The sequence below is a fragment of the Furipterus horrens genome, unplaced genomic scaffold (genome assembly GCF_987537825.1).
Source record: "Furipterus horrens unplaced genomic scaffold, mFurHor1.1.pri manual_scaffold_2, whole genome shotgun sequence".
NCBI lineage: Eukaryota > Metazoa > Chordata > Mammalia > Chiroptera > Furipteridae > Furipterus > Furipterus horrens.
The window spans coordinates 134259715-134273523 of record NW_028327172.1 but is presented as its reverse complement, the minus strand read 5'-3'; the positions used below and the strand labels follow the sequence as shown (position 1 = coordinate 134273523).

General features: G+C 37.9%; 1 protein-coding gene across 2 annotated transcripts in view; it reads left to right on the top strand.

The window, feature by feature from the left end:
- Window positions 1–13809, top strand: part of SFMBT2 (Scm like with four mbt domains 2) — a 215970-nt gene that overhangs the window by 149960 nt on the left and 52201 nt on the right. For both annotated transcript variants that reach the window (XM_090268004.1, XM_090268003.1), the window contains exon 10: window positions 8727–8809. In XM_090268004.1, the coding sequence (XP_090124130.1) occupies window positions 8727–8809 (83 nt within the window). The remainder of the gene's footprint in view (window positions 1–8726; window positions 8810–13809) is intronic.

Here is a 13809-nt window from a genome sequence, read left to right as displayed (position 1 = left end):
CAACTTCATTTATTGAGCTCTGTTACCATTTTGTGAGAGTGGAATATATTTATTTTTGTAATTAAAATGAATGACAGTTTAGAGGAGGTGATGGTGATTTCCCTAATGGTGATTTGATGGTTTTTCTTTTGAGGTAACTTGTTACATGTCTCATGTGTCACCCCCGGGGCTGGGAACCATGCTATGGAGTTCTTTTCCAAACACCATTCTTTGCTTTATTAACGTATGAAAGTATACACTGTCTTTAAAATAAGTTTGTTATTTTTAACTTAAAATTTGAGCTTTATAAAAAGAGTATGTCAGATTTATTATACATGCTGAGAAGTGTTTAGATTTTTTGTGTATGTTTTCCATGAGTATAATACATTATTTAGATTTCTGTTAGAACTATAAATACTCTTACAGTTACATGTTGCCCAATAGCAGAAAGATGCCCCATTCATTTCCAAGTCTGTGGGAAGCAGCTGCTGATGAAATAAAATATAACAAGTGGTCTAGGAGATGTGCAGAAACATAGATTCTTACTTATATGGTTTTAACTCCACTCCTATTTTTTAAAAGTCCATCCCAGTCTTTGGGAATAAGTAGTCTAAGCTACAATGGGTAGGAGTTTTTCAGTGCTGTCTCTGCATGGGCAAATGGTTTTCTGGTAAGCCAGGGACAGAACCTTGGAGGTTTTCCGGAGCCGGAGTCCCTAAGGCGGTTTGACGTTGTAGTCAACACCGGCAACTCCTGCGGCGCACCTGAACCCAAGCTGTATTGACTCCGTCTTTCCCTTGGATCCTTCAGCTGCGAAGAGAGGGGGGGTCTGCTGCATGGGCAACAGCAGACCCTCCATATTACCTTGCCCAGGCTCTGTAGCTTCAGCGTCATCGCAAGATGTCGATTCAACACGGGAGGAGACAGATACTACCATGTCACTCCCGAGTCGGACTGCACAGCCATTCTCGGCGGTGCAGATAGACTCTTAAGAAGCTACACCATCGTCTCTCGAGACAGACGGCTGCTGACGACGACGACGACGACGAGTCAATGACAATTCAATGTTATAGACACTAAAAGCAATCAAACAAATAAATCAACTAAGCAAAAACGTGTATAGGGTATCAATTATGACTTGCTATTTTAAAATTATTTCACTAATATCCATGGCAAGGAACATTTAAGATTAGTCATAAGGATAGTGGAGAAGACATCCCACTCAGGGAGATCTTTGTAGAAAATGTTTAGCCTTTAATTTATGTTGTAAACTTTCTGAGCCAAGGCTGACGTAAATCTCTTATTTTAGCTTTTTGTCTCTACAAGCTGGCCATCTTAATTGACACATAAACTGTGAACACAATTTAGGAAGTAACGGTGTATTTTAATTATTATCAAGATGCAAAGTAGTGGACTCTAATTGGTATTCTCTTTACGTAGACACTGATTAACTCGGTCCATTTTTAAATCTACTGTATTTCATACATACCAAAGGGAAGAGAAAATAAACACACACTCATAGACCTGCCACCTTGACAGAAGAGCTGCTGACATTTTGCCGTATTTGATTCAGATTTTTAAGAAATGAAATAAAGCATTACGGATATAAGTAAGGGAAGGGATTAGTCAAAGAACCTGCATAAAAGACTCATGGACATGGACAACGGGGAGGGATATGATTGCGGGAGAGGGAGTGGTTTGGGTGGGAGAGAGAAATTAGGGGAAAAGGGGACAACTGTAATTGAAAAACCAAAAAAAAAAAAAAAGCATTACGGATATAATCAAAGACTGAGTCATCCTTGACTCTATTTCTGACGCCCCATACGTAATCCATCATGAATCCTGTCAACATTTTTAGGATCTGACCACGCCTCCTCACAACCACCCTCGTTCAGGTCTCCTTTAAAATCTCACTTGGGTTACTTGTAGTGGCCTCCTGCTTTCATCAGTTTACTCTCAACACAATGGTCTGTCAGACTGGTCTTATTAAAATGTAGATCACACTTGTCCTTCCTCAGTCTGCTCAGACCTTACTAGTGACGAAATCTCTGTCGTAGCAACAGCCTACAATACCCACAAATTCCCTTTCTGACCTCGTCTCCTAAGATGCCCCCCAGTTAGCTCCGTCACACCAGCCTCCTTGGCCTTCCTGGAACATGGCGCATGTCCCCTCCATGGGGTGTTGGCATTCACTCTTCCCTCGGCTTGACACATTCTTCCCCTTCCTTAGTCCTGACTTGGGTGTTGCATTTTTAGGTGGTCTGGTTGGCTCCCCTATTCGATATCTATCACAAATTGCCAGCCCCAACAATTTTACATTCTTCCTTGCCTGGCTTTCCTCCACTGAACTTTTGTACCATATAAAATGCAAATGGATAAAATATATTTTACTTCTTCATCTTTTTAAAAAATTCAGTCTCCACTGAAATGAAAGATCCACAAGAGCAGAGTTTTTTGTCTTGTTCTCTGCTCTTCCCCAGTATCTAGAATAGTGTGTGGCTCTTGGTAAGTATTTGTTGAGTGTTGAATGGATTAAAAGTCCTGCCTCCATTCTGGCCCCCTCCCTTCCTCTGTCCCTTAACCTTTTATACTCATCTGACACCTTCTAAAGACTTTATGATTTATTGCATGGCTTCTGAATTTATCTGCATGAGTCCCCCTTTTTTATTACAATCATGGTACAGTAGATTTTATTTTGATATCTACATAAATGATATCATGATACGTGTGCCTTTATTTGACTTTTATTTATTAGCATTTTTCATATTTTTTAATGTTGATGCATGGATTGTTTATTCATTTTACTTGTTTCATGAATATACTCTTAATTTTTGAAATCTAATTTTTGCTAGGTGTTCAGATATATCTGACTTTCTTTTTTGCAGATGACACTCAAATGTTTATATTTGTACATGTACCCAAGTGTGCAAGGTCCTTTTGGGGAATTACCCAAAGTGGCACTGCTGGAATTCCCTAGATATTGCTAAATGCTTACCATGTTGTGCCTGTTTACATGTTCATCAGTAGGGCCTGAGAGTTCCCATTTTGCATTATCTTTACTACTGTGTGGTAAATGTGTCCCCTTGTTTCATTTGGGTGCCCCTGACTACTAGTGCAATCGTGTTTCCTTTGAATTGTCCATTATATTTTTGGCCATTTTTTGACTATATAAGTATTTATGTAGTCTATTGTGAATTCTTTCTCAACAATGCACTTCACAAATACAATAGTCTAGTTCGTGGCTTTTTTTATTTTTCATTTTTCATGTGTTTTATGTTATATTGAAGTATTAAAATATAATAATGTCAGAATCCATTCTTTTTATGACTTGTTTGTATGTCTTTAGATAGTCTTCCTACCAATGTCCTTCTATATTTTCTTTAGAAGTCTTGCAGTTTTGTTTTTCACATTTAACTCTTAATACTTGGAATTTTTGTATGCCATGGGGACAGCAAATTTTAATTTTAATTTTTTTTTGCTTGAATTGAATTGGGTTTTCAAATTCACCAATTGTCTCAGCATCATTCATTGACTAGCCTACTATTTCTCCTCTGATTTGCAATGCCACCACGGGCATATATCAAGCCCCTTTATGTGTGTGAACCTTAGTTATTCTGCCTCATTGGTCTATTTGTCCATCACTGCACAAATATCTCACTTATAAAAAATGATTTTATTTTATTATAAGTCTTGATATCTATTAGGTGAATCCCTCCACTTTTTCTTCCTTTCCAAATTGTCTTGGTTATTATTGTGCATGAATTTTATAATCTGTTTGTATGACTCTTTAAAAAGGGTCCATTGGATTTTAATTGGCATTGCATTAGATTTATAGGTTAATTTAGAAAAATTGCTATTTTATTATACTGTTTTATAACTTGCTATCTTTGCTAGAATTTGCTTTTGCAGTTGACAGTCCCTCTTGCTGGCATGCCCTCCCCCAAAGATGGCCACGTGGTTCACGTCCAGAGTGCCTACTTTCCAACTTCTCATTAAGGCTTCCTTTGTGCAGTCCTCCCTTCGCCTTTTGTCCATTTTCTCTCCGTGGCATTGTGATCATCTGACTTTTTATATTTGTGTATTATCTGTCTCCTCTCATGGAAATGTAAGCTCTGTGAAAGTAAGGATTTCTTTCAGTTTTGTTCACTTTTGTATCCCTGGTATTAGAACCCTCCTTAGCATATAGCATGCACTTACTAAATATTTCTAAATGGATGAAGAGGTAAATGAACAAATGAGTAGGTTGGAAAATTTTATTGGCATCTGCATTGGTTTTTAAAAAATATATGACAACCAGAAATGCATCAAGTATCTACTTCCCAGCAGTCATTACAAAGGTGGAGTTACATTGTTTTTCATTTTGCCATTCAGGGAGATGGCAAGCATGATATTCTTTTGCTATTTTATTATTTATTTATAGACTACTTCTTTTTTTCATATCCACCCAGCATAGAAGAGCAGCTCCTTAACTCTTGTGGTCTCTTTAATTAGAGAGGGAAATATTTTTCCATCCGAAGTTACTGGCAGGAGCCCTGACCACCATGCTTATCCCAGGGTTGTCGTGGTCATTTCTTGGTACTGAGCAGAGACCTACCTTCATGAAGGAACTGGATACAGGCAGGAATCTGTAAGCACCCCAGGGGTGGGAGGATAGTGTGGGGAGGCATTCCTGGTGTATTCCATGGACTGAATTAACCCTTGATGGATTGACCAGTGCCTTGATTATGTTTTAAAACAGAGCAAAGGTGCTATGCTTTCAAACGATTTTTATTATTGAAATAATTCATGAACATTAGTGAAAGGTTGGAAAATGAAAGAAGTAGAAGAAAAATGTATCTAGGAATCTCACCACCCAGATAATAATTTTGATATTTACTCTCTTGTTCCACCGCCTCTGGCCTTTTTCTCTGCATATTTTCAATATAAATTTAATAATTTTGTATATGCTTATACCAATCTTTTCATCCAAAATAATAGCCAAATAAAAGTCATTTTTCATAACTTTTAAACTGTGCAATTTCATATCTGCATGACTTTCCATGGACTTGGATAAGTTCTATATAATTTCCTATATATGGATACAAAGCCCCCTCCCCATATTATGAATAATAATGCCAATGTATATTACTGTATAACACTTTTTCGGTCTTAACGGTTGTTTTTATGGGATAAATTCCCAGAAATGAAATTGTGTCAAAGTCCATGAACATTTTAACTGCCAAATTGTTTTTAAAAGAATTGTCTATTAGCACTGCCAATAGCAATGTTTGCAAGTGGAGCTGTTTTATGTCAATTAATTTGTGTCATATGGATATGGGTCATTGACCTGTTCCTTTTTGGACCTGTAACAATTGGAACTTTATTCAGAATAAACATTACTAGAAGCTGAAATAACTCTAGTGGTTGTGACTCAACAGTCTCCTATGGCAGCTTGTTGCAAATTTTAATAGCCCAAGGGGTTTTGATTTTCTTTTCCTCTCTGCTATATTCCTCTTTCCCAGGTTTAAAACATGTTTTCCTGGCTGCAGCTAAGCCTTAGTACTTCTTGTTCTGTCTTTGTTGATTAATGAGTATAATTGACTCCTGTTGTCTCTATTATACAAGGCACAGCAATTTGTTTTTATGTAGCAGTTATTTTCTGAGCTGTCACAAAACTGCCTTACAAAGAGAGCTCATTATCAGCCCGAAGGAAAAGAATTTTAAGTGAATAAAGGTCCCTAAGAGAAGGAGGAGGAGGAGGAAAAGTCTTGGCTGTTCAGATGTTCAGGGGAAGGAGAAAATTCTAGGGGCATAATAATTTGCTGTTGCTTATGTACTCAGCAAGACTTGGTTATCTCTTGAAATCATCTGATTAAAAATGGCTTCCCATAAAGAGTCTTGAAGACTGGGTATAGAGAATTGAATGTTGGTCTAAGAAACTGTGGAGCATGACATTCTATGGAGTGGGTTGAAGCCCATTGGAGGCTGGTGATTATAGACATGATTCTAGAAAACCCTGTCAGGTGCCTCTCTGTAGAAGTAGAGTGGACTTCCAAGTTGAAAATCTTTATCTGAATAAATATTGACCATAAAGAACCTAAATTACATGTTATATCAGAACATAGTTTACTATTCATTTATAAGATGTTTTTTCCCCTTGTTTTCCCTCCCGCCATGATCTTGGTGAGATTTTCTCACAAAATTAACCTAGGAAGGATCAGAGGTCTAGGGAAGAGATATGGAACAGAAAGAGATCTTGACTTTAACAGCTGACTGACCACCCCTAAACCAATAAGGTCCATCTGTTGCAGGGAGTTGTCCTGCCTTCAGCTGTTCAATTAAGAGCTTGTCTAGGGAATGTCTTGTTACATAACCTCTGTCAACTCATCCACACTTTTCTCATAGAAGGAGAAAAGGCCATTAACCATAGAGGGAAGGAAAAAGTTCTAAGCAACAACAGTAAACTGTTAGTGATGGCTACTCTGAATCATGGAACACAGCAGCCAGAAGAGACTTGAAAGATAGTCTCCTAATTTTATGAATTGGTAGATAAAGTCTGTTGCACAGAAGACTTTTACCTTGGTCCATCTAGTTCCTGGTAGAACTGGGTCTAAAACCAGTCTTCCCTTCTGGTTCAGCCCTCTTCATACTGTTAAGTAACTTCTCACCAGTTTGAGGTGTCTTTGGCGAATTCTCCTATTCTTATACATTAATACTCTTAAAGTGGTGGGTTATAGAAAGTGTACAGAAACTTGCATTACCTTGTTTAAGACATGTTTTGTTTTGCTTGTGAATATTCTGAAGAAAGTTTGTTTGGTTCCTTCTAGAAAGCTCTGATGCAGGAGCAGCCTCTGGCTGGAGGGACAGCTCTGGAGACAGTGGAGGGGGGTGGGGAGGGCAGGTGGAAGATGTGCAAGACCTCTTCAGAACTAGCTCAAAAGAGTGCATGGCATCTCAAAACTCTGAGACTTCTTATCTCCTTGTTGGAGGAAATTAGGAATCATCAGTCTTTATAGAATGAGAGGGATATCTTACAAAGAAGTGCGTACCTGTGCTACTGAAGGGCAGCAGGGTATGGGAGGATCAAGGGTCAGTCCCTGGGCCAGAGGAGGACAGCTGCCTTCTTAGTTACCCCCCACCCCCATCTTAAGAAAAGTTGTTAAATTGAGCTTACTTAATGAAAATAATATGATTTTGTGCTTGTGAATACAGATGGAGGTAGGAGGCAACCAGTGTCTTGAGTTTCCTTAGTAAAGAATTTCTGTAGTCACTCTGCAACTGTGGGACTTAGTAACTAAAGTCCCCGTGTTAAGTGAATTTGCAGGTGTAAATTTATGGAAAATATGGGGGGAAAGAAATTGGCCCAATTTCTTTTGCATCAAAAATATACTTAGGTGTATTTCACATAAGCTCAAACCAATAAAGAGAGAACTCTAAATGAAGAGGATACTGATATTTGGTACAGTTTCAGTGAATCTTAGTAGCTACTCTATTTTTCATTTCCATCGCCATCCTTTTTTTCACAGAAAATGCAAATATTCATATTAAAATGTATTTCCTATCTAGGTTAAGGCATACACCCAATGCCATTCTTATTTTACAATTCAGAACACTTCTATTCTCTCCTGTGTCTTGTGTTAGTTATGATGGATATATATTGTATGATTACACCCCCAAAATGAAGTGAGTAAAGAAAAAGTCATTTTGGTAATATCTATGCTTAATTAAATTTAGTATATGAGGTCTGTCCAGAAGGTATCCAGTCATGTAACATGAAAAATAAGAGACGTTTATTGAAGAAGATATGATACAAGAAACATTGTATATAGGGTAATGATGCCTCAGTCCTCTTCAAAGTAGGCATCTTGGGACCTCACACGGTTTTTCAACAGCCATCAGTAGCCCCGTTGTATTTTCCTGAATCTTATTGATCATCTGAAATCTTTCCCTTTCACAGGTGATTTTAGTTTTGGGAAAAGTGAGAAGTTATATGGCACCAAATCTGGGCTGTAGGGGTGCTAAGTCACCTGGATGGTTTGATGTTTTGCCAGAAAACTCTGCACAAGATGTGATGCATGAGTGGATTGTTGTGATGAAAATGCCAGTCACCAGTTAACCATAGCTGCAGGCTTCTGAGTCATCCAAATAGTTTTTGTGGAGGAATGTTCAAGCTTAACGCAAAATGTGATGCAGATTTGTTGCTCTACTCGCTCTGTCATTTTGAATGCAACGGCCAGACAGTACACATGCTCACTCCACAGCATCTAACTCCCCCACTGACGAGTACAATGAAATCATAATTATTCACACATGCACATTCCAGTTCACTCCTTGGCTAACAGGTTACATTGATGTTGTGCAAACCGTTCTCATTGTATTAACAATGGTTGGACTTTTTCTGGACAGACTTTGTATATGAATAATTGTTTCTTAAACCCATCCCTCAGTATCTTCTAGTCTTCCCCAAAGCAGATCTACCCATCATCATGCACTGATGTGGGTAAATCCCACCTTCTTCACCTGGTTTTGGGGACTGTGTTATGATAATAATTATGTACCTTACCTGCATGTAGTACTCCACATTTTCAAAATATTTTATTTGACCCTCATAAAATCTGATATACTGTCAGGCTTAAGAAAGGGCTCCACTTTGAGGCTCCCTTATCCTTGTACCCCTTATTATTTTCACTAGTGGCAAACCATAAAGCTGTTCTTTTGTCTGAGGTTTAGCTTGCTAACGCTCTCTGTCGGCGTTCTGTCTTGCGCAGGTTACTCCGGCCAGGACTTTGACTGGGCAGATTATCACAAGCAGCATGGAACAGAGGAAGCACCTCCTTTCTGCTTCAAAAATGTGAGATGCTTGTTTCTTGTTACTCCTTTTGTCATAGATTTGCTTACTATAAATTTTACCGATTGTTTTCTGTTTATTGAGCAAGATTAGATTGCTGGTGTGCTCCACAGGATCCTAAAACTTTCGTTGTTTTTGAAAAGTCCCCTTTCAGCTTGTGTATTAGAGTAGTTCTGAGATGTAGTAACAAATTGACTACTGAATGTGTAACAGCTTGAACATGTTATAAATTTATTTCTCACTTAGGGAAGGGTCCAGGATGTTTCTGATTAACAGGTTGTTCTTCTTGTTGTGGTAAGCCTCAGGCTGGATATGTTTTGGTGAACATGTAGGGAAAGAAAGATCCAGGAGAAGATAGTCCTAGTTTTAAGCACTGTAGCTGGAATTGACATGCCCTACTCCACTCACGTTTTGTTGGTGAGAACCAGTCACTCCGCTACCCCAGGTTATGAATGAGGCTAAGATATTCCCTGGCTGGACTGCTGTTCCTCAGCATGATTTCTTACTGCAGAAGAAGGAGGATAAACTTTGGTAAACAGCTGGCCACGTGTGCCACTGGTAGCTGTGAACTTGCTATGGAGTATAATATTGATTTACCCATCAACAGGAGATCCTTTGTACCTGAGGATTATTCTTAAAATATGTTTAAATATTTTTTTTTGTCTTGGATTATTTTAGTAGGATGCTAGTCCAACAATTTTGTACTTTGCTTCACTTACTTTAAGCCCCTGCCTTGTTCATATAGAACTTATAGACACAGTAGTAGGATTTTTGTGACAACTAAAATAGCAATGTGTGTCTGTGTTTGTTCGTACATGTGTGTACTTGCTTAGTCATAGGAGTTGGTTGCATTAAGTAGTCTATAAATTATTCACTTAAACTTCATCAACCCTAGGAACTATGAAAAGGGACATAGATTATTATCTCTGATTTAAGAATGAGGCATAAATGTATAGCCTAGTGTATTGAACATGCATTTAGTGATGAAAGGTAATTCCTTCTGCTAAGAAAAAAGACTTCCAATTCGGAATTGCTAATACTACAGTGCAAAACACTCCCAAATCAAAGACTTATTTTCTAGACATGTGTTTTTATTGCAATCCCACCTATGATTTGTTCTACAGGGTAACAGAATATGAGAACTGAGGGGAGGAAAGGGTTGACTTCATAGAGAGAAACTCAATACTGAGCATAAGTCAAAAAGGGATTTTGGAGACTTAAGTAGGTTGATTACTAGGTCAAATTGTACTCCTAAATACAGAAACAAATCAATGGCAGAGTGGAAATCAAAGCTTTGTAAATGATTAAATGAACTTTCTACTTGGATGGCATTGCTTTTGCATAAAGATAGTTCTTCTGTAGCTTTGAAAGAACTGTATGGTGAATATTTAGGTGGTAGGAAGGGGGCAGCTGTGTAACTATACCACCATGAGGATAGCAGCTGGTTAGCACCCAAGGCTTATGAAGTCCAGTGCAATCTTATTAAACATTTTACCCTGTTGAAATCACTTATGAGAGAATCTCCCGGCCTTATGGCCTTTCATTTTGGATCATAGAAATACTTCATCACTTCCCCAAACCTCTTTACTTCCGGGTTTGTTACCTGACAAGAAGAAAAAATTTCCCCTGATTCTTTAACTTTAATAAGAAAATTCTCATATCTCGCCTAGTTATGTATTTAAGGAGCTGTTTCTTCTGTGATAACAGTTCCATCAAAGCTTCTTTTTATCTGTGCGCTGCTCTCCCATTCAGTCATCTGTTCTCCAAATGGGTTTCAATAGTGGAGCAAGTAGCCACATCCCCAGGCGACCCCTGAGTTTCTAGGCTTTAGCTACTCAGATTAAATCTGTTCTAGTAAAGACGCTGGTATATTCATTAAGGAGGCATTTGTTACAGCTGTGCCCCTCTTTGTTCCTGGTTTTTCATTTATTTAATCGACAGGATTGTTATCTGCCTGTTGACGTATGCATTGCATTACTGGTACTTTGCTGAATTTTATTAGCCTACTCCAATGCTCTTTAATGGAATGCTTATTATGAATTCATTTTTTAATCACCCATCACGTGTGTATGAGAGGAGAGGTAGTTTGGAAGTGGATGCATGGAAGACATTTCCCTGAGGATGTTTAACAGTCACAGGCAGTTCTGAAATAGATTGACACAACCAAATGCTTAGTAAAATAAACTCACAGGTAACGGCTTTGCCATTGATCTTTTATAAATTATCCCAAGCAGTGAGTTGAAACTAAAATAGGTCGTGCAGTTGTAGCTTTTCCTTATTAAGAAGGATAAAATGTATTATAACTTACTTAGAGGCTTTTCTGGCAGCCTGTTGAATTGTATTATGAGACGAAAGCTCAATACGTATGTGTGGATAAGTTGGGATGCCTTTCAGGAAAGTAGCCCACCTAGTAGCTTTGATTCCTATTTCCAAAGAAACATAAAGGAAAAGAGCAAATTGACTTCTCAACATACATTGGGTAATTTTGTTCTGTTTACATAAAGATAGACTTTCATTTCAACTTCATGTACATAAAAAGACATGTAAATGTGAAATTACCTTGGTCTCCCTCCGTGAGTAACAAAGAGATGTTATCTGTTGCTTACAGGAACATATCTCAATTTATATATTTTAAAATAGATATATTTATATAGTATTGTAATGTCTGGTTAAAATTCATAGTAGTGGGTGATTTTGGACATTTTCATATTATATTTATTTAGGATGGAGTGCTGGCTTTCAGTAATGGCTAAGCTCATAGTGGGCTGATCCTCCCACAGATAGCAGCTCACCACTAGACAGAATAGAACAGCTACCTGAAGGATATGGAGAATGAAAAAACCCAGGCAGATTCTGGAGGGAAGCAGGTGTTTAGAAGAAAGGAAGACCATGGGATGATCATCTCAAAATTTTCAGACAAGTGGCCTGATGTTAGCCACAGTTGACAATATATGGGATGACTAAAACATTGATATAAAATCTATACTCTTTCCGGGCTTATAAACCTGATAACAGAATTTGGCCAACCACAACTACTGGAAAGTGAGAGGAGTCTCAGACAGGGGAGAGCCACGAGGGAGAACCAAGAGTTCTGTGTATAACCTCTGCCTAAATCTTTGGCTGATTACTGAACCATGTATTTGACAGACACACTCCAAGAGCCTAGTAGCTAAGGGTGAAAGAAATGAACTGAGATCTGAGCTGTTTCTCAAGAGATAAGATTGTATAATTTGAGTCAGCCAAGTTCATTGCTTGCTAAAACAGAAAAATCAACACTCTTAGGAGGAATATAACACAATCTAGAGTTTCTATTACGTAACATTTAAAACATATAGATTTCAATTCAAAGTTGCTCAACGCAGAAGAAATAGTAAACTGACTCATTCTCAGTGGAAGAGATAATCAGACGGAGACTAAACCCAAGATGATCCAGATGTTGTTAGCAGACAAGTATTTAAAGCCCCTGTTATAACTAAACTTGGTAGGAGAAAGCACTGGTTCCCAAAGTGTGGTCCTAAGGCCAGCTCCTTTGGCATCACCTGGGGACTTGTTGGAAGTACAGATTCTTTGGCCTCACTTTAAAGAAACTAAATCACAAACTTTGGGATGAGGCCCAGCAGTCTATGTTTTTAAAAAGCTTTTCAAATGATTTTAATATACTATAAAGTTTTAGAAGCATTCATGTAAATGAAAATATTCTCCTAACGAATGAAAAGATAGGAAGTGCCAGAACAGAAGTAGACAAATAAAAAAGAGAAATTCTAAAACTGACAAATACAATATCCAAAATAAGTAAACTTATTGGAAGGGCTTAATAGCAGAACAGATATGAGAGAGAAGAAAGTTTATAAAATTGAAGATAGGAATTATTCTATTTGAAGAACAGAGGAAAAAATTGGCATGAGTTTGGGAGGAAGATGAAGAGAATCTTGGGGATCTGAGGGACAATCTCATGTGTAATTGGAGACCCAGAAGAAGTAGGCACAGAGTGTGTGGAAGGGAAAAAATATATGAAGAAATGATGGTCCCAAATTAAACAAATTAGCTGAAAGATCTAGATTTACAGGTTCAGGAATCTTGGTGAATCCCAAGCAGCATAAATGCAAAGAAACCCAACGTAGTCAGATCACTGATATGCAAACATAGAGAAAAAAATCTTGAAAATGTCCAGAGAAAAATGATACATTTCAAATAGAGCAGTAACAGTTTGAATAATAACAAACTTTTCATCATAATCAGTGGAGGCCAAAAGACAGTAAACCAACTTCTTTAGAGTGCTGAAAGAAAGAAAAAACTATGATTCTTTATCCAGGAAAAATATACTTCAAGAATGAAGGTACAAACAGACAATTCACCAAATAAGATATACTAATGACAAACATGAAAAATTGCTTAATGTCATTGGTCATAGAGAAAATGCAAGTTAAAACCACTTACCTATAAGAGTGGCTTAAATTTGAAAAACTGGCAAGTATCAATTGGTAAGGGTGTATAACAACTGGAACTCTATACACTGCTGATGGGAATGCAAAATGATACATTGGAAAATAATTTTGCCAGTTTTTTAGAAACATACATTTACCATATAGTCAAGCAATTCTGTTTCTAGAGAAATGAAAACAGTGTTATAGGCTGATTGTGTCCCTCCAAAATTCATGCTTTAAAGTCCTAACCACCAGGACCTCATGATATGACTGTATTTGGAGTTAGAGTCTTTAAAGAGGTAATTAAGGTAAAATGAGGTCGTGTGGGTGGGCCTTAATCTAATATGACTGGTGTCCTCATAAGAAGAAATGAAAACGCATCACATGCATGGAGGAAGGAACATGTAGAGACACAAGGAGAAGATGGCCATTTACAAGCCAAGGGGAGAGGCCTCACGAGATAATGACCGCAGACACTCTCATCTCAGACTTCCAACCTCCGGAGCTGTGAGACAGTACATTTCTGTTGTTTAAGCCACCGGGTCTGTGGTATTCTGTTATGGCAGCTGGAGCTGACTA